The sequence below is a fragment of the Canis aureus genome, chromosome 6 (genome assembly GCF_053574225.1).
Source record: "Canis aureus isolate CA01 chromosome 6, VMU_Caureus_v.1.0, whole genome shotgun sequence".
NCBI lineage: Eukaryota > Metazoa > Chordata > Mammalia > Carnivora > Canidae > Canis > Canis aureus.
The window spans coordinates 42,440,922-42,460,782 of NC_135616.1; the positions used below are offsets into that span (position 1 = coordinate 42,440,922).

The 19,861-nt window shown below is 52.7% G+C and overlaps 1 protein-coding gene across 2 annotated transcripts; it reads left to right on the top strand.

The window, feature by feature from the left end:
• The first annotated feature begins 10,460 nt into the window (after positions 1-10,460).
• Positions 10,461-12,390, top strand: LOC144315961 (eukaryotic translation initiation factor 3 subunit L-like). Of its 2 annotated transcripts, XM_077901313.1 has the most exons (2): positions 10,576-10,803; positions 10,875-12,390. In XM_077901313.1, exons 1-2 carry the CDS (start codon positions 10,726-10,728, stop codon positions 12,204-12,206), a joined length of 1,410 nt encoding a protein of 469 aa, XP_077757439.1. In that variant the 5' UTR covers positions 10,576-10,725; the 3' UTR covers positions 12,207-12,390. The 2 variants fall into 2 exon arrangements, with proteins under 2 accessions (XP_077757438.1, XP_077757439.1); XM_077901312.1 differs by having other exon boundaries at positions 10,461-12,390.
• Positions 12,391-19,861: the final 7,471 nt, after the last annotated feature.

A 19,861-nucleotide genomic window follows, 5' to 3' on the forward strand; every position in this document is an offset into this window, starting at 1 on the left:
GAGCACCAGGGAACATAACCAGTCAAACCCAGGCGGTGAGAGCAGGCAATATTTTCTTATTATTTTTATTCCTTGCAAATTTTATTTGTTAATCTTTCCTAATCTTCTCTATAATTCATACATCTCAATATATGCTGTATTTTAACAAGTACAACATATAAATATATAACTCAAACCAATATATAACCCATTAATGAGATAATCATTAATATAATTATACAAATATCAATCATAATTAATATGAATCCTTAGTAAAGGAAAAGCCTTTATTCCTTATTAACTTTTCTCTAATATATTTATTTTTTAATTAACCACAAAAGGGTGTGTATTTATGGTAAAAATATACTCACACAGCACTGAAGGATATAAGGTGAAAAGTAAAATTCCCCTCCTCCCACCCCCAAAGCCCCAGTTCTATTTCCCAGAGGTTAGAGTTTCTCATGCAAACCTTCCCTGAAATTTTTTCTGTCCATATGCAAATATATACATGTAAATATAGCATAGACCTTTTAAAAAACACAGATGTGTGCTTCTAATATGCATCTTGTTTGGCAGTTTGCTTTCTGCATTTTACAATATCTTGGAGGACTTCTTTCCATAATAGTACACTGAGAGCTACAAGTTCTTTTTGGCTGGGCCTAGATTTCCTTTAAACCAATGCACCCCCATTTATTTAACTGGGAAGTGGGTGCACTCTGGAGCCCCAGGGGGTGCGGGGTACAGCAAACCTGACAAAAATGAACTCACCCATGCAGGCATGTTTCCAGCACACCTGGGGAAGGGCAGAGGGCCCACGTTCCGGCAGGTGGCTATGCTGTGTGGGTCATCCCTTCTCCCTGTGCTAACTGGGTAAGGGTTTGCATCATGGAATTACAAGGAAACTAGGAGTCCAGTGCCCACACCATGTGGATGAGAAATCTGTGGTTAAGGATTGGCCAAATCACTGCCAGCTGGTAGAGGAACCATACTGGCTCCCAAGTCCCCACAGCCAACCTGTCGACCCACCCTATGGCATCAGTTCCTCCCCACCTCACACCCCACCATCCCTGCCTTCCTTCCATCAAAGAAGGATTCTCCTGCCCTGGGAAGAGTTTTGAAACCATTGAGGGCCTCCCTCTTGTGCCCCAAAGAGAAAGGTAGGTAGAGGCAGCAAGCAGCCTTTGAGGTGACTTCTGTGGTGAGTATTCCATCATCCATCTGATGGATGGATTTTTATTTATTTATTTTTATTTTTTAAAGATTTTAAAGATTGTATCTATTTATTCATGAGAAACACACAGAGAAACACAGGCAGAGGGGGAAGCAGGCTCTATGCAGGGAGTCCAATGTAGGACTCAATCCCAGAACCCTGGGATCCAGCCCTGAGCCAAAGGCAGACACTCAACCACTGAGCCACCCAGGTGTCCCCAATTCCTTTTTAAAAACATAACTGCAAGTAAATAATCCCATCCAGCCATGTTGGGTTCTCCATTGCTTCTTTTCTACTGACCCTCCTTGGTGGGAACCCCAATGGGAAGGGAGAAAGGGACTCCAACCCAGCAGCCAGGAGGGAGGAGGTGCAGAGATCCACCTCCCCACTCTACCCTTCTCCACTTCTCCACACTCCCCCACCCAGCACAGGTAGTCAGTGGTGGGAGGGGTTTCAGCCTGGGGCCTGGCTACGTTGGTTTCTAGGTAGATGTGCCTGGGAGCTAGGTCTCCTTAGAAGGCTTATAGGCTGATCTACAATGAAGTATGCTTGGTCAGAGTTCAGGAGAAGATTTTGTAGTGAAAGCCCAATGTATGACATCCTTAAGGGTCTTTAGCAGTCAGATGGCAACATGGCTGCATCTTCCAACAGAGGTGGCAAGGAGGTGGCTACCTGGACACAGTGGAGGGTCAACTTCTGTCCCCCAGAGACAGGTGTTGTAGGAAAGTTGTTGCAGGATGTGACATAGGCCTGGGTGTCACCCAGGGCCTGCTATATAGCCTCAGATGTGGAGGGTAGGGGAAGATTCTGGAATAGTTAGGAGGAGCAGACAGTGATCCTAGCAACAGGAGGGGCCAGGTGCCAAAGAACTCGGTACAAAAGAGAAGCCCACTGGGTATCAGGCCACCTCTGTCCCTGCAACTCCAAACACAGAACCACTCTTTTCCCATTTCCCTTAGTCCTGGAGACAGATGGCCTGAGGGCCACTCTGGGTCAGGAGGCCTTTGCACAGTGTGTTCAAAATGGCCAGACTCCAGAAAGTGGCCTCTCAAGAAAAAATTATGGGGGCACCTGGGCGGCTCAGTCAACTAAGTGTCTGACTCAGTTTCGGCTCTGATCATGATCCAGGGTCCTGGGATCAAGTCCCTGGAATTGAGTCCTGAATCAGGCTCTCCACTCAGCAGGGGAGCCTGTTTCTCCCTCTCCCTCTGCCTGTTGCTCTGCCTGCTGCTCTGCCTGCTGATGTCTTCTCTCTCTCTGTCAAAAAATAAATAATTTTAAAAATCTAAAATAAAATGGAAATACAGACTTTATTCAGGATAATCTGGATAGGGGAGGGGACAGAGTGTGGTCTCAAATGCTAACACAGCACAGGCAAGTGGGGGTTACAGCCAAGGAGCAGGTGGAGCAGCACCTGACCCCTCTAAGAGGTCATTACTAAAATTATATTAAATTACGTGGAGAGGGTGGGGATGGGGGGGGGCTGGATCCTGGCTGAACTGACCCAATGGGATCCTCGCTGAAGACAGGCGAAGGTGGGCAGACATCATGTGGGGACCTTGGGGTCAGATGGAGAGTATTGGGGTCAGATACTGGGGGATGGGGAGGAGTGAGGGTGTGTTCTCGCCAAACTGACCCAGCAGGGTCCTTGCCAAAACCAGATCTGACACGGAAGTGCACAGAAGGGCCTGGGAGAAGGTTCAGGAGCCAGACTAACGTTTGGCCAAGCAGAGAGAATCCCTGTTGTCCGCAGGCACTACTGTTCTCTCTGTGCAGGGTCCAGGGGCAGATCCAGAGCACCAACCACCACCCCCCTCGCCCCCCTGGGAGCTGGTGAGACTCTGAGGCTGGCGCCCCCCAAGCCTGTCCTGGGCAGGGATGGAGGGGCTGGTGTGAGGCCTCCCAAGCAGAAACATGAGAGGAGCCAGGTCTCAGCTGAAACCCCTCCTCCCGCTGACCACCTGCATGGGCACCTCCTCACTCCTGGCCACTGACTTGGGGTCCCCTCTCTCTGCCCAGTGGGGTTCCACCAAGGAAGTAGAGTGAACTCAACACCATCTGATGGGATTATTTACTTGCAGCTCTGTTATTTATTTGTTTGTTTATTTATTTATAAATATTTCATTCATTTATTCATGAGAGACAGAGAGAGAGGCAGAGACGTAGGCAGAAGGAGAAGCAGGTTTCCTGCAAGGAGCCTGTTGCGGGACTCGATCCCAAGACCCTGGGATCACGCCTTGAGCCAAAGGCAGGTGCTCAACCACTGAACCACCAAGGTGTCCCTGCAGCTCTGTTTTTAAAAAGGCGTTGGTCGGGATCCCTGGGTGGCGCAGCGGTTTGGCGCCTGCCTTTGGCCCAGGGCGCGATCCACATCGGGCTCCCAGTGCATGGAGCCTGCTTCTCCCTCTGCCTATGTCTCCGCCTCTCTCTCTCTCTCTCTTTCTCTCTCTCTCTCTGTGACTATCATAAATAAATAAAAAATTAAAAAAAAAAAAAAAAGGCGTTGGTCAAGGGGGAGAAAATCCAACTGGTGAGATTCCCGGAATGATTTCATGATTTCATGGGCCTTGTTCTGCCTTCCCCGGTACAAGTGAGAAGGCACCCTGAATGGCTCTGAATCCTGGGTTAAATTTCTGAACCCCTCACCTAATGCCCCCCACGGAGACTCCTCATGTGGTGGGAGAGTGAGTTACGATTAGTGAATCACAGAGTTCTATGGATCTGGTTCCATTTTCACACCGGGCTGCACATGGAATCACCTGGGAGCTTTAGAATCTTCCCACGCCAGGGTCCCCACACCCCTGCTTGAGGCTCAGCGGTCTTCCGTCTGGGGTGCAGCCGGGAGTTGGGTTTTAAAACCTTCCTAGGTGCTTAAAAAAAACAAAAAACAAACAAACAGACAAACAAAACTGGCAGCCCAGGTGGCTCAGCGGTTTAGCGTGGCCTTCAGCCCAGGGCGTGATCCTGGAGACCCGGGATCGAGTCCCACGTCGGGCTCCCTGCATGGAGCCTGCTTCTCCCTCTGCCTGTGTCTCTGCCTCTCTCTCTGTGTCTCTCATGAATAAATAAATAAAGTCTTAAAAAAAAAAACCTTCCTAGGTGAAAAATAAATAAATAGAATAAAATCTTCCTTGGTAATTGCAAAGGGCAGCCAAGTTGGGGACCCCCACCCCCCAGTTAGCTTCTGCCTTTCCTACATCAGAAAACAGGCCTGGGGAGGGGAAGGTCTTGTCCAAGGCCCTGCCTTTCTGGCCTCCAGTCCTGGGCCCAGTGTCTTCAGCACTTTACCCCAAGCCCCCTCCTCAGGGACATGACAGACCTTCATCCCACATCAGGGCCCCCAGCTCCCCAGCCCTCACACCCTGGGTGTGGCTGATTGGGATGCTAATTCTCCAGCGCTCACCCTCCGGGCTTCACAAGTACCTGTCAGCTCACCACTTCCTCCGGCCTCCTCCAACGCTTCAAAACTGCGAGAAACTGAATATGGCCCCAAGAACCTTTCATCCAGTCCCTGCCTTTCATCTGAGCCCTTTAAAGTGCCGTGGAAAGCTTCAACTATCAGAGAACCTCCAGGAAGAAAGAAGGTGGGAGTCAGGTACCACTTTGCCCATTTCCCTGCTGACAAAACCAAGGCTCTGTGAGAGCTGCCAGGCGTCCCTACTTCCTCGAGGCCCAGTTCCTCCTGAGACGAATCAGTTAATGGGAAATCTACAGGCACTGACCAGACGCCACTGAGGCTTCCAGAAACAGATGGTGAGGCCCACAGTTGCTCTTGGACATATGCTCTCCCATGTCCTTTGTGTCTCAACACCTTCCCTGGGTGCTGTGCTCCTTGCCTCTGCACGCCCAGGAGCTCCTGGCCGTCATGTACCGTGTGAGCTGGGCCCAGAATTCCACATGCCCCTGGGGTCCTGCTCACACACACACCCCCACCCCGCCCCCTGAGAGCTCAAAGGCCAGGTGGGACGCCCAGGTGAGTACACCTGGGAAAACACTAAGATGTGACAGACGGGCAGTGTGGGTGCCGGGGAGCCCTGCCAGTCGCAGGCCATGGAGGGTGGGAGGGGGCAGAGGCAGAGAGCGTGCACAGGGCCCCCCACCTCACTCAATCCACAAGATGGCCAATGCCACAGGCAGGATGGTGTTCATTCTCATGCACAGGTTGGCTGTGGCTTGCACTTGGCCTGACTCCCCAGCTGGGCAAGCCCTCTCCTAGGCGAGCTCCTATGCTGCTCCAAGGCACATTTAGCAGCTCAGAGTGCTTGGGGGCCCTGCTCTGCCAGAGCTCCGACAATGGATAAGGGACTAGAGTGAAGACAAGTGTGAGCACCTGCACCCTTCCTGGTGTGGGAGTCTTGAGCGTGGGGAGCTGCCTGAGCCCATGGAGCATGCCGGTGGCAGAGGCTCCCTGGCCCCCCAGTGATGTACCCTGAGCCCCTGTGGTGTACCAGGTACTGGGCTGGTTGGAGAAAAAGTCAGACCCAGCTTCTGACAGGGAAGGCAGGCAGGTGAGATGGGCAGGCAGGCAGCAGAAGACCCTGACCTGGTCCTGGTCCAAGACAACTTTTGAGTGTTTGCAGCCATACCTCCATGGGGGACAGAACCCCAAGTCATATATCTCAGGCCAGGAGCTTTGGTGTCTGCGTGGGAGGACAGGTGTCACTTGGATGAGGCTGCAGGAGGTTGGAGGCTGTCCTGTTGGGCTCCAGGCTATGAAATGACCTCCCAAGGAACAGCTCTGTACCATTCCTGAACCAGCTCTGACTTCGATGAATAGCCGTGGGGCCGAAACAGGGCGAGGCCTTATGGAGCCTAAAATGGAGGCTCCCCAGCCCCCTTATCCAGCCCTGGACTCCACCCCCAGGCCTGAGATTCCAGGTCTCTCACCTCCAAGTGAGAGACGCAAACTTGTCTGCAAACTTGTCATCCAAATGAGACGTCCACTCAATCTAATTCTCTCTTTGGACCCGCCAGGAGGCAGAGATGTGCTCAAGTTTCTGATCCTCTCCTGCCCTAAATGCTTCCAAAACATCTTGGGGTTAAGACAAAGGTATCTTAGCCCCAAGGGCTCAGCATAGACCTGCCCTCCCTGGAGCCCTGTCTGAAGGGCATCATGCTCCTGGCCCACCTGCAGAGCTGGAGTCAGGTGCTTTCAGAGCAGGGCTGATTCCCTCCAAGCAAGGTCTTCCCAGAATGGGAGCCCCTGGGACTTCCCCTGGGGCATCCTGGACACAGCCCAAGACCTCCCAAATCCAGAACACATGGAAGGTTACAAGAATTTAAGAGTAGCTGCTGTACAAGAAGTATGGATAGTTTATTTATTTATTATTTTAGAAGGGGAGGCAGGGAGGAGCAGAGGGAAAAGGACAAGCAGGATCCCCACTAAGTGCAGAGCCCCACAGAGGGCTGGATCCCACGACCCTGAGACCATGACCTGAGCCAAAACCAAGAGTCAGATGCTCAACCGACTGAGCCGCCCACAGATATTTGACACATGTGTGAGGTAAAGCGTGAAAGCCCCTTGCCCCACAGATGAGCCTACCTACCCAGTTTGGACTGTGGGCTCTGAGACGCTTTGAAGGAATCACATATGTATTGGGAGCCTATTACCTACAGATTTGATGGCATGCTAGGCACAAGATCGTATCATGCATTCATGCTCACCAAGAAATTATTCTCGGGTTCGGGGAACAAGATTTGTCTGTATAAAAACTCTGCATGTCAACTTCCAGGTATGAACGTTACACACATGCCCATACTCGGAGAGGGGTCATAGTGGCTGCCCCCAGCTTGATTTATTTACAGGTTTCTCCTTTTTCCTGGGGCTCTATTTGATTTCTACAGAAAGTAGGACTCACACCAGGGAGCTGTGGGGTGGGAGGAGGGGTGGGCAGGCCCAAGAGGAACTGTGGATTCACGGCAGAGGGTTTGAGCTGGGGTGGCAGGGGTGGGGGGTATCTAGGAGGAGCATGAGCCCTCAGAGGAGCAGGGCCGGAGCAGGGGCCTGAGCAGGGGCAGGTGGGGTTTGGGAGGTGAGGAGGGATGGCCCCAGGTGGAGTAGGGGTGCGAGATGACCTCTGGCTCTGGACCTGTCTCCCCACCATCACCCTCTGCTCAAGTCTGGGAAGGGGACCCCTACACAGGGTCCCCACACTGGGCAGCACCTGGTAAACACCCCCATTAGGTTTGCAGGAGGCCATGTGCAGAACCTGCAACGGGTTCTCTGGCGGCTGTGAACCAAGGGCAGCCTTGCCTCTTCTGGAACGTTGTTTGGTGGGCTCCTGAGCCCCTCACTCTGGGAGAGGCCCCTCACCTCTCGTGGGCCCAGAGGCCCAGGGCCATGCATGCAGCAGGTGGGGTGTTGCTTCCAGCATGCTGAGGATGAGGTGTGGGTCAGCACTTAGGGCCTTCACGGGGCTCAGCCTGGCTGCGGCCTGGCCCCCATCATCCTGCAACATTCCTGCCTTTATGTCCACACTCTTCTCCCCAAGGCTTTGTCCTAATGCACCTACACTCTGCCTCTGCCCCTTGTGTAGGGAGCTCCCCAGGGCTCCCACTGAGCTTACTCCATTCTGATCTGGTGGCTGGGGCTCGTGGGGCCTGAAGCCCAGACACCCATCGTGCCCACTCTCCACACCACCCCAAACTCACCTCCTGTGCCTGTGTTCACAAAGCAGCGGACCCTACCTTCCCAGAGCCATGCTCTTGTCCTCAGGTTCAGTATCTTCTTCCACTTCTTTCTTTCTTTAAAAGATTTTATTTACTTTGAAAGAGAGAGAGAGAGAGCGCGAGCACATGAACAGGGGGAGGGGCAGAGGGAGAGGGAGAAGCAGGCTCCCCGCTGAGCAGGGAACCTCATGTGTGCTCAATTCCAGGATCCTGGGATCATGCATGACCTGAACCAATGGAAGCCACTGAACCCACTAAGCCCCCCAGGCACTCCCTTCCACTTCTTTCAAAGACACTGAGTTTTGCTTTTTTTTTTTTTTTTAATTTTTTAAAAAAATTTATTTATGATAGTCACACAGAGAGAGAGAGAGAGAGAGAGAGAGAGAGGCAGAGACACAGGCAGAGGGAGAAGCAGGCTCCATGCACCGGGAGCCCGACGTGGGATTCGATCCCGGGTCTCCAGGATCGCGCCCTGGGCCAAAGGCAGGCGCTAAACCGCTGCGCCACCCAGGGATCCCTTTTTTTTTTTTTTTTAACTTCTCATTCTGGAAGAATCTCAAACAGTAGAGTGGATGGTATAGTCAATGGTCCAAACCCAGCTTCAACTGTTGTCAATTCATATCCAATTTTGCTTCTTCTGGATTCCCCTCTTCTTCATCCTGCCCCCAAGCTACATTATTGTGGAGCAATCTCAAACATTTTATTATTTCTTCTGCCAGTATTTCTATGTATTTCTGAAAGACAATAAAAATACAGCAAATCACTATCATAACTAAAAAAAAAATTAATCGCAATTCTCTAATATCTCATAGTTAATGTTCACATGTCCTAACTAGTCCTAGACATGAATTTTTCTTCAGGCACCTGGGTGGTTCAGTCAGTTAAACACCTGACTTGGGTTTAGGTCATGATCTCAGGGTCCTGGGATCAAGCCACCTGTCCTTGGGCTCTGCGTGGAGTGGGGAGTCTGCTTGTCCCTCTGCCCCTCCCCCTCCACTTGTGCTCTTTCTATCTTTCTCAAAGAAATAAATATTTTAAAAAACAGAAATGAATTTTTCTTTTTTAAAGACATCTCTGTGTCCAGCGTGGGGCTTGAACTCACAAACACAGGCATCAAGAGTCACATGCTCCACCAACAGAGCCAGCCAGGTGCACCAGAAGTGAATTTTCACAGGTGGTTTGTTCACATCAGGATCCAAACATTGCATCAAGTTGATAGGGCTCTTTGGTCCCTGTTAGTCTATAGATGGTTCTCTCTCTGTCTCCCTCTCTCTCCTATTTATTTGATGAAGCGGCTGACATTTGTCCTGAATTTCCCACAGTCTGGGTTTTGTTGATTGCATTGCTGTGGCAATGTGTGAGCTGTTGCTAGTCCCTGTACTTCTTCGAAGCTGGTAGTGAGTTCCAATAGCCGGCTTACACTCGGGTTCTTTGGGGAGAATGATGCATTCATAGGCGGTGATGTGTATTTCTGCCAGGAAGGAGAGCTAGCAGCCAAGCTGATCATTGCTCAGGCTCATTACTTGACTGGAGGCTGCAAAATGAGGATGTCCTAACCCTATCATTCCTTCCCTGTTTATCAGCAGAGCACTTCCATAAGGAGAAACTTTTCTTTCTTTCTTTTTTTTTTTTTACCATTTTATTTATTCATGAGAGACAAGAGAGAGAAGCAGAGACATATATAGTCAGAGGGAGAAGCAAGCTCCCTGTGGTGACCCTGATGTGGAACTCGATCCCAGGACCCTGGGATCACGCCCTGAGCTGAAGGCAGACACTCAACTGCTGAACCACCCAGATGAAACTTTTCTTTATCAACAGTTTGTTTACCTTGAGCTACAGTCATACAGAAAAGGCAGGACAAATACTTGCTTCATTGTTTACCAGTTCTTAGTATACAGGATTTGTTCCCTAAGACAAACAATTTTTGTTTTTTATGACCATTATGAAATAACAGAGAGATATATATGTGTGTCTATCATCTATCTATCTATCTATCTATCTATCTATCTATCTATCTATCTCCTTTTTTTTTTTTTTTTAGTGCGAGAGCATGTATGTGCATGGCACATGAGCGGGGAGATTGGCAGAGAGGGAGAGGGGGAGAGAGAAAGAGAGAGAGAGAGAGAGAGAATCTCAAGCAGGCTCCATACCCAGTGCAGAGTCCGACGAGGGGCACTATCCTCATGACCCTGGGATCATGACCTGAGCTGAAACCAAGAATTGGATGCTTAACTGACTAGGCCACTCAGGTGCCCTGATTCTAATATATTTGATATGTTTCAACCTATTCATTATTCTTACTGATATTCAAGTCATCCTGTTCAACCAGTGGGAGCCTTTGCAACTTATTTCCTGAGAAGCTAGCTTAATAGTTTTTGTTTTGTCCTCTGCAGATATGATCGACTATTCCAGACTCATCCATTTGCTGCCTCTGACCTAAAATGAGCCATTTCTCACGGAAGGCCCAGTGTAAGGGGACCCTCCTCCTCGTCCTGGTCCTGGAGCTGAGTGCCTGGCCCAAAGTTGACACTCAGAGCGTATTGACTATAATCTGAAAGAGGCCTGCATCATTTCCTCTTCCACTGAGAGAGTGGAACTGTTTATTTAAAACCCTACATCTTGCTCTCCGGAGGTGCTCGTGAGCCCAGAAGCCATGTCTTACCCCGCTGATGATTACGAGTCCGAGGCTGCTTATGATCCCTATGCTTACCCAGGCGACTATGATATGCACACAGGAGACCCAAAGCAGGATCTGGCTTACGAACGTCAGTATGAACAGCAGACCTATCAGGTGATCCCCGAAGTGATCAAAAACTTCATCCAGTATTTTCACAAAACCGTCTCGGATTTGATTGACCAGAAGGTGTATGAGCTGCAGGCTAGTCGTGTATCCAGCGATGTCATTGATCAGAAAGTATATGAGATCCAGGACATCTATGAGAACAGCTGGACCAAGTTGACTGAAAGGTTCTTCAAGAATACACCTTGGCCTGAGGCTGAAGCCATAGCTCCACAGGTTGGCAACGATGCCATCTTCCTGATTTTGTACAAAGAATTATACTACAGGCACATATATGCCAAAGTCAGTGGGGGCCCCTCCTTGGAGCAGAGGTTTGAATCCTACTACAACTACTGCAATCTCTTCAACTACATTCTTAATGCTGATGGTCCTGCTCCCCTTGAACTACTTAACCAGTGGCTTTGGGATATCATTGATGAGTTCATCTATCAGTTTCAGTCATTCAGCCAGTACCGCTGTAAGACTGCCAAGAAGTCAGAGGAAGAGATTGACTTCCTTCGCTCCAATCCCAAAATCTGGAATGTTCACAGTGTCCTCAATGTCCTCCACTCCCTGGTCGACAAATCCAATATTAACCGGCAATTGGAGGTGTACACAAGTGGTGGTGACCCCGAGAGTGTGGCTGGCGAGTATGGACGGCACTCCCTTTACAAGATGCTTGGGTATTTCAGCCTGGTGGGGCTTCTGCGTCTGCACTCCCTTTTAGGGGATTACTACCAGGCCATCAAGGTGCTGGAGAATATTGAACTGAATAAGAAGAGTATGTATTCTCGTGTGCCTGAGTGTCAGGTCACCACATACTACTATGTCGGTTTTGCATATTTGATGATGCGTCGCTACCAGGATGCCATCCGGGTATTTGCCAATATCCTCCTCTACATCCAAAGGACCAAGAGCATGTTCCAAAGGACTACATACAAGTATGAGATGATTAACAAGCAAAATGAGCAGATGCACGCGCTGCTGGCCATCGCCCTCACCATGTACCCCATGCGAATCGATGAGAGCATTCACCTGCAGCTGCGGGAGAAATACGGGGATAAGATGCTACGCATGCAGAAGGGTGACCCACAGGTCTATGAGGAACTTTTCAGTTACTCGTGCCCCAAATTCCTGTCACCTGTGGTGCCCAACTATGATAATGTGCACCCCAACTACCACAAGGAGCCCTTCCTGCAGCAGCTGAAGGTGTTTTCTGATGAAGTGCAGCAGCAGGCCCAGCTCTCCACCATCCGTAGCTTCCTCAAGCTGTACACTACCATGCCTGTGGCCAAGCTGGCCGGCTTCCTGGACCTCACAGAGCAGGAGTTCAGGATCCAGCTCCTTGTCTTCAAGCATAAGATGAAGAACCTAGTGTGGACCAGTGGCATCTCTGCCCTTGACGGTGAATTTCAGTCGGCATCCGAAGTTGACTTCTACATTGATAAGGACATGATCCACATTGCAGACACCAAGGTCGCCAGGCGCTATGGGGATTTCTTCATCCGGCAGATTCACAAATTTGAGGAGCTCAATCGAACTCTGAAGAAGATGGGACAGAGACCCTGAGGACATTCACACTCTTGTTAGGAACTCATTTTAGGGTCTTTGTAGGTGGGGCCTATTTTTGTCTCCATGAAGCCTTTGCCTAGATCAGCCATCAGCAATTCAGCTGAGTTGAAGTTTATTTGGATTAAGGACTATTTGGATTTTAAATAAGTCTCAGTAAAAGATCTTCTTTGGAAAAAAAAATAAAAATAAAAAATAAAACCCTACATCTTAAAAAAAAATTAAAATAAAACCAGACATCCTGGTGCAAATTAAAATGAAATAGTATCTCCTTGGAAGTGCCTTCTCTCCTATGTCCACTGACAGTCTGTGTCTGATCGGACCAACTTCAAGTGGTATTTTACTTGCTCAGATGTCCCTCATCTGTTGTGGGCAACAATATCCAGCAAAGGGTAGTACTGTGGAAGTACACACCCACTGCTTGCCGGTCTGGAACCAATCTTAGGTTACACTGGCTATCTGCTAACACTTTAATAAATTATTTGGGAGTAGAAAAGACAGGTATTGGCAGATTCTGTGTTCTCCTAATGCCTCTCTCTCCGCTTGCCTTTGTCCAGGTGAGCACACGCAGGATATGTGATATACACTAATTCTGTACCAGACCATGTCCCACACAGAGTCAGAGAACTTTTGAAGCAAAGTTTTACCATATGGTGGAAGAGGACAAAATCGTCAAAATGGAACGGGGTTTGAGTCCAAAGTCGATGTGAAAGACGCCTCAAAAAGCTTTCACCAGGGACACCTGGGTGGCTCAGTGGTTGAGCGTCTGCCTTTGGCTCAGAATGTGATCCCAGGATCCTGGGATCGAGTCCTGTATCAAGGTCCCTGCAGGGAGTCTGCTTCTCCCTCTGCCTGTGTCTTTGCCTCTCTCTGTGTCTCTCACAAATAAGAAAATAAAATCTTAAAAAAAAAAAAAAAAAGCTTTTACCACCTCATGTGCTGGCATGGCCACTTCTGAAGAAAGACCACAGCAAGGATTGGCGCCCTGATCCGTGGCCCCATCCGTGGCCCCATCTGGGTGGCACTGTCCAGTGTGGAGATGAGGTCATTATTTTGATGATCCAGAGCTCTGTTTATTTTATTTTATTTTTATTTTTTTTAAAGATTTTATTTATTTATTCATGAGAATGCACAGAGAGGAGAGAGAGAGAGGCAGAGACGCAGGCTCCATGCACCGGGAGCCCGACGTGGGACTCGATCCCGGGTCTCCAGGATCGCGCCCTGGGCCAAAGGCAGGCGCCAAACCGCTGCGCCACCCAGGGATCCCCTAGAGCTCTGTTTAGAGATTTTTTTTTTTTTAATTTATTTATGATAGTCACACAGAGAGAGAGAGAGAGAGAGGCAGAGACACAGGCAGAGGGAGAAGCAGGCTCCATGCACCAGGAGCCCGACGTGGGATTTGATCCTGGGTCTCCAGGATCGCGCCCTGGGCCAAAGGCAGGCGCTAAACCGCTGTGCCACCCAGGGTTCCCTAGAGCTCTGTTTAAACAACACAAAATGAGAGTCCAGAATTCAAATCTAGTGTCTGATTGTGAGCCAACTAAATACCTCTTTGTATCTGCATATGAACAGTTATCAAAGAAGAGGAATTTGCTGGCTGACGACCTGAGCTGTCCTGGTGCATACAGTAGCCACTGGCCACATGAGGCTGCTTACGTTTAAATCAGTTAATGTGAAATAAAGTTAAAAAACAAAAAACAAACAAACAAAAAAAACCCAGTCCAGGGCATCAGGTCCATCGAAAGTGTCAATGGGCATGCTGTGGAAAGAAACACAGACAAAATGTACAGTTTGAGGACCAAATACTCGGCTGTCCTTTTGGTGCTTCCATCATCAAGCATGTGGACACACACCTGGAAAATCAGTGGTCTTCTCTGTCTGAGGTTACGCTGTTCCTTTAACTTCCTTGCTTATGTGAGCCTGGGTGATAAAACACTACCCAGAGGCTTTGGGTAGAAATATTTGAAAGAAGACACGGAGTCATCCTTTAAAAAAAAAAACAAAACAAAACTCCCTGTGTTGAGCTCCAAACCTACACCTCGCTTGTTATTTGAATTTATTTGATGTTAACCTAACAACAAAAGAGGCCCCTCTTAACCTTTTATCACTTTCCTGGCGCATTGATACCTTTCAGGGGATGTGGTCTCTCAATCTCTTGTAACCTCTGCTTCTGGAATACACTTCAGAAACTCCAGAGGCTGGGGCAGCGGGCAGAGAGGAAGTCAAAGCCAGGATCAAAGGAGCCCACAGCTCAGGGGCTCAGGGTGGAAGCAGAGCCATCAACTCTCCTTTTCCCGGTTCTCTGGTCAATAAACACCCCAGCTCCAGCGAGGGCGTGAGGGCTGGGTCTCAGGCAGCGCCGCCGAGGGCCAGACCTGAACAACAAAGCCGGGAAGACGGTACTTAGCACTTAGAGAGGAAAGGCAGGTGGCTGTGATGTTTGGGGGAGTCAGCAACAGGAGCTGTGGTGGGAAATGTGGAGGATGAGCAGGATGGGGTCACCCCGAGGGGCTCCTGCCTCCCCACTGGGGCTGCTCCAAATAATTATATATATATATATATTTTTTTTTTTGTTTAGCTTGTTGCTTTTCTACTGCCTCTTTACCGGCCATCCCTCAGGATACAGGGTGTGTCTCCGGGGACTGTCTCCTCTGTCACCTTGGGCTTCGGGCTGTTTCAACAAGTGTTACCCATAGACCAAACGCAAATAAGGACTGAAGCCCTGAGCAAGTCAGGTGGTTGAGCAGAGCTCAGGTGTGCAGGAGACCCCCTGATGGCGGCGACCCTTGCCTTTGGCTAATCCTGAACTTAGGTGAGGTGTGCTATCCTGGAACCGGTAAACTGGCTTTGGTGCAGGAAGGTTCCTTCTGGAGTCTATTAAAAATATACTTAGGGGCACCTGGGGGGCTCAGTCAGTGAAGCGTCTGCCTTCCCCCGCCCCCCCCCCCCCCGCTTATGTTCTCTCCTTCGCTCACCCTCTCTCTCATATAAATAAATAAATTTTTAAAAGTACTTAAATTTCACAGATTATGTTTTGGGAAAATAATTTGCAATAATTATTTTTTAAGATATTGTCAAGGATCGGGCTCTTTCTGTTTTCCATTTGGGTAAACAGGTATAGAAGAATTAGCAAATATTCAGTGTATGCCTGCAGCAGGATAACTGAGTAAGGAATCTAGAACTTGGGTTTCATGGAACCTGCTTATGATTTTAGAGGTGTCTGTCACAGACAAGAGGAGCAGAAAGTACCTGTGATTTTGAGTGAATGGACACATCCGAGCTTCTTTTTTTTTATTTTTTAAAGATTTTATTTATTTATTCATGAGAGACACAGAGAGACGCAGAGACACAGACAGTGGGAGAAGCAGGCTCCCTACAGGGAGCCCCATGTGGGATTCGATCTCAGGACCCTGGGATCAAGCCCTGAGCTGAAGGCAGATGCTCAACCACCAAGCCATCCAGCGCCCCCACATCAGAGCTTCTGAAGAAAGCTGTGGAAGCTTATAGTTTCCTAACCTACCTGATCAGGGTAAACCCTGGAACTGGGAAATCCATTCCTGGTGAAGCAGTATCTCTTTCCAGATATATTGCTCGCACCCTCTGCTTCAGTTTCATAACGCTAGTTTTATAAAAACATTCACATTTTAACAGTTTTCCCACTAATTTTTTTCTTTCTTAAGGATCCAACCCAAGACGCTTTGCCAGCTCAATGGGTAGAACATGCGACTCTGGATCTTGGGGTTTTGAGTTCCAGCCCCGTTGGGTGTAGACTTTACTTAAAAAAAGGGGCGGAGGGATGCCTGGGTGGCTCAGCGGTTGAGCACCTGCCTTGGCCTCAGGATGTGATCGAGTCCCACATCAGGCTCCCTGCATGGAACCTGCCTCTCTCTCTGCCTGTGTCTCTGCCTCTCTCTCTCTGTGTCTCTCATGAATAAATAAATAAAATCCAGGAAAAAAAAAAAGGACCCAACTCAGAATATCACTTTGCATATAGTCATCTGCATATAATTTAAAAATCATAAGAAAGGGATCTCTGGGTGGCTCAGCGGTTTAGTGCCTGCCTTTGGCCCAGGGTGTGATCTTGGAGTCCCAGGATCGAGCCCCACATTGGGCTCCTCGCATGGAGCCTGCTTCTCTTTCTGCCTGTGTCTCTGCCTCTCTCTCTCTCACTCTGTGTCTCATGAATAAATAAACAAAATCTTAAAAAATAATAATAAGAAAGCAGCACCAAGGAGTGTAAAAGGAAGCCTCCCTTCTCCTATTGCTCACTCCCAGTTTCAATCCTGGGTTTCCACTGTATTCCCACCAAGGTGGCTCCTTAGGTATATACAAGCACACAATTAAAACTTCATTTAGAGCAAAAGGAAGAGAGAAGAGGAAAGGCTGAAATCTTATTGCAATATGGAGGATTATGATACCACAAGCTCCCCAGAAAAGTCAGGAAGGAAAACACTTGTTGGCTGGGTCTGCAGGAGGAGCAGGCCACAGCCTAAGTGCTGGCACCTCTTACTGCCAGTTAAAAATGCAGAAAAGGCTGCATATGCAGGTTGCTCCATCCAGCCATCCCCTGTTCCACCCATGACCAGACTGCTGGTTCCTCTGGGAAGGTCCACCTTCAGGCCTGTGGGGCCCCACAGGGAGCAAGTGCCACAGAGGAACAGGGCTGGGATGCAGGACTAGGGGGTGTCCACAGAGCCAGAAACTTCCTGTGGCTCCTGACCGAGGCTGTTTCTGGCTTGCTGGATCCCCTCCGCTGTTAGACCTCAAGTGGCAGCAAAGCTCTGCCTTGGACAGAGGCTGGTCTTCTGGTCCCGGTAGCTTAGCCACAGTTAGGGAACTGGGGTCTGCAGGGATCTGGCTCCATCACCACTGCCTGCGACTGGGACTCTGATGAACCCAATGAGCCTGCAAGACAACCCTGGAGACTGGGGGGGGGGGTTGCCCTCCTTCCTAAGGTGCAGGGGGACTGAGCGGTGAGCACAGGAGTCTTATCTGAATTGTCAAACTATTCCTGATCCGTAAAATTGGGATGGGAATACCTGCTTCATAGGAACATATGCCTCACACAGGGATGCTTCATAAATGTTCTCAGATGGGACGCCTGGATGGCTCTCTTGGTTAGTTGTCGGCCTTGGGCTCAGGTCAGATCTCAGAGTCCCGGGATGGACCCCTGTGTGGGGCTCTCTGCTTGGTGGAGAGTCTGCTTCTCCCTCTGTCCCCTCTCCCTCCCCCTGCTCATGCTCTCTTTCTCATTCTTCTCTCAAATAAACAAAAAAACCCCACCTTTTTTAAAAAACGGGGTTTGGGTTAATGAAAGAATGACTGAGCATAGTAAAACAGAGGGTCTGACCTCTCACCCCTTATGCCCTCTGCCTGAAGACTGCAATGATCCCGCAAAGGAAAAGGAGGGGAGGGGGTGGGGGTGAAGATAGAGGAGCAGGCTGGGGACCGGCTCGGCTGACTGTTAGAGTCTCAGGGTTTGACACCCAGCCCCTGGCACCCCTGTCACACTCCTGGTCCCCCATCCCCACCCCCCTCCCCCTGGCCCCCGAGAGAGAATCAGGCACAGAGCTTCTGGCCGCAGCAGGCTTTCTGCTCGGATGCTAGGAAAGCCCACGCAGGACGACAACACCCCAGGCCGTCCCGGGGGGCCTCACAGCATCCCAGAATGGGTAGCCAGGCAGGGACAGTGCCTGAAGGCCCCTCCCAAAGGATAGCCACCTTGCAGAGTCCTGGCGAAGTCGGGGCTGCGGTTCTGGGAGCAGGAAGCCGGGCTCCTCCCCTGCGTGGAGCAGTTCGCAGGCAGGACCCACTAAGGGAAGCCAGGGGCATCCTGCGCACCGGCGGCGGGGAGGGTCTGGCGCCGGGGCCTCCCTGACCGCCCGCCAGCGGCGTCGGACGGCAGGCGGGCTTGGCGAGCGCCGCTGGAGGCCCAGGCCAGGTCCCGAGCCTGTAACCCAGGGCGCTTCCAGGCGGGCCGTGCCCAGGAGACCCTCCGGCCCCCCCAGAAGGGCCGCCCCCGCTCCAGGCTAGGTCTCGGCCTCCCTCGGCGGCCTCTTCCTCCGCACCCCCCACCCCCACTCCCACCCCCAGTCCCGACTCGGGATGCGCCGGGGAGGCCTGCGGGACCACCGGGTACCGGGTCTGGCACGTAGCGGGGTGTGTGTGCGCGGGTCGGTAAACACCTCCCGGGACGCGGACGCGGGCCAGGGTCGCTGCCCCGGCCTGGTGCGGCGCCGAGGGGCGGCCGGCCCGGGATGTGGATTGGGGCCGGCGGGGCGGGGCGGGGCGGGGGCATCGCTGGGGGGGTGATTGGGGGAGGCCGGGGCCGGCGGGCCGGGGGCATCGCTGGGGGGGGTGATCGGGGGAGGCCGGGGCCGGCGGGCCGGGGGCATCGCTGGGGGGGGTGATCGGAGGAGGCCGGGGCCGGGGGCATCGCTGGGGGGGGTGATGGGGGGAGGCCGGGGCCGGCGGGCCGGGGGCATCGCTGGGGGAGGTGATCGGGGGAGGCCGGGGCCGGCGGGGCGGGGGCATCGCTGGGGGGGGGTGATCGGGGAGGCCGGGGCCGGGGGCATCGCTGTGGGGGGTGATCGGGGGAGGCCGGGGCCGGCGGGCCGGGGGCATCGCTGGGGGGGGTGATGGGGGGAGGCCGGGGCCGGCGGGCCGGGGGCATCGCTGGGGGCGGTGATCGGGGGAGGCCGGGGCCGGCGGGCCGGGGGCATCGCTGGGGGGGTGATCGGAGGAGGCCGGGGCCGGGGGCATCGCTGGGGGGGGTGATGGGGGGAGGCCGGGGCCGGCGGGCCGGGGGCATCGCTGGGGGAGGTGATCGGGGGAGGCCGGGGCCGGCGGGGCGGGGGCATCGCTGGGGGGGGTGATCGGGGAGGCCGGGGCCGGGGGCATCGCTGTGGGGGGTGATCGGGGGAGGCCGGGGCCGGCGGGCCGGGGGCATCGCTGGGGGGGGTGATGGGGGGAGGCCGGGGCCGGCGGGCCGGGGGCATCGCTGGGGGCGGTGATCGGGGGAGGCCGGGGCCGGCGGGCCGGGGGCATCGCTGGGGGGGGTGATCGGGGGAGGCCGGGGCCGGGGGCATCGCTGGGGGGGGTGATCGGGGGAGGCCGGGGCCGGCGGGGCGGGGGCATCGCTGGGGGGGGTGATCGGGGAGGCCGGGGCCGGGGGCATCGCTGTGGGGGGTGATCGGGGGAGGCCGGGGCCGGCGGGCCGGGGGCATCGCTGGGGGGGGGTGATGGGGGGAGGCCGGGGCCGGCGGGCCGGGGGCATCGCTGGGGGGGGTGATGGGGGGAGGCCGGGGCCGGGGGCATCGCTGGGGGGGGTGATCGGGGGAGGCCGGGGCCGGGGGCATCGCTGGGGGGGGTGATCGGGGGAGGCCGGGGCCGGCGGGCCGGGGGCATCGCTGTGGGGGGGGGTGATCGGGGGAGGCCGGGGCCGGGGGCATCGCTGGGGGCGGTGATTGGGGCCGGCGGGGCGGGGCGGGCCGGGGGCATCGCTGTGGGGGTGGTGATCGGGGGTGGCCGGGGCCGGCGGGCCGGGGGCATTGCCGGAGGCGGGGCAGGATGGGCGGGGGTCGCTGTCCGTGGGGGGGGCTAAGTTCACGCCTCCCCTCCCCCGCGCGCGGCGGCGGAAGCGGCAGTTCCCACGG

What these genes read in the sequence shown, in the direction of transcription:
- LOC144315961 (XM_077901312.1), top strand. Translation starts at nt 10,512, where the DNA reads ATGTCTTACCCCGCTGATGATTACGAGTCCGAGGCTGCTTATGATCCC.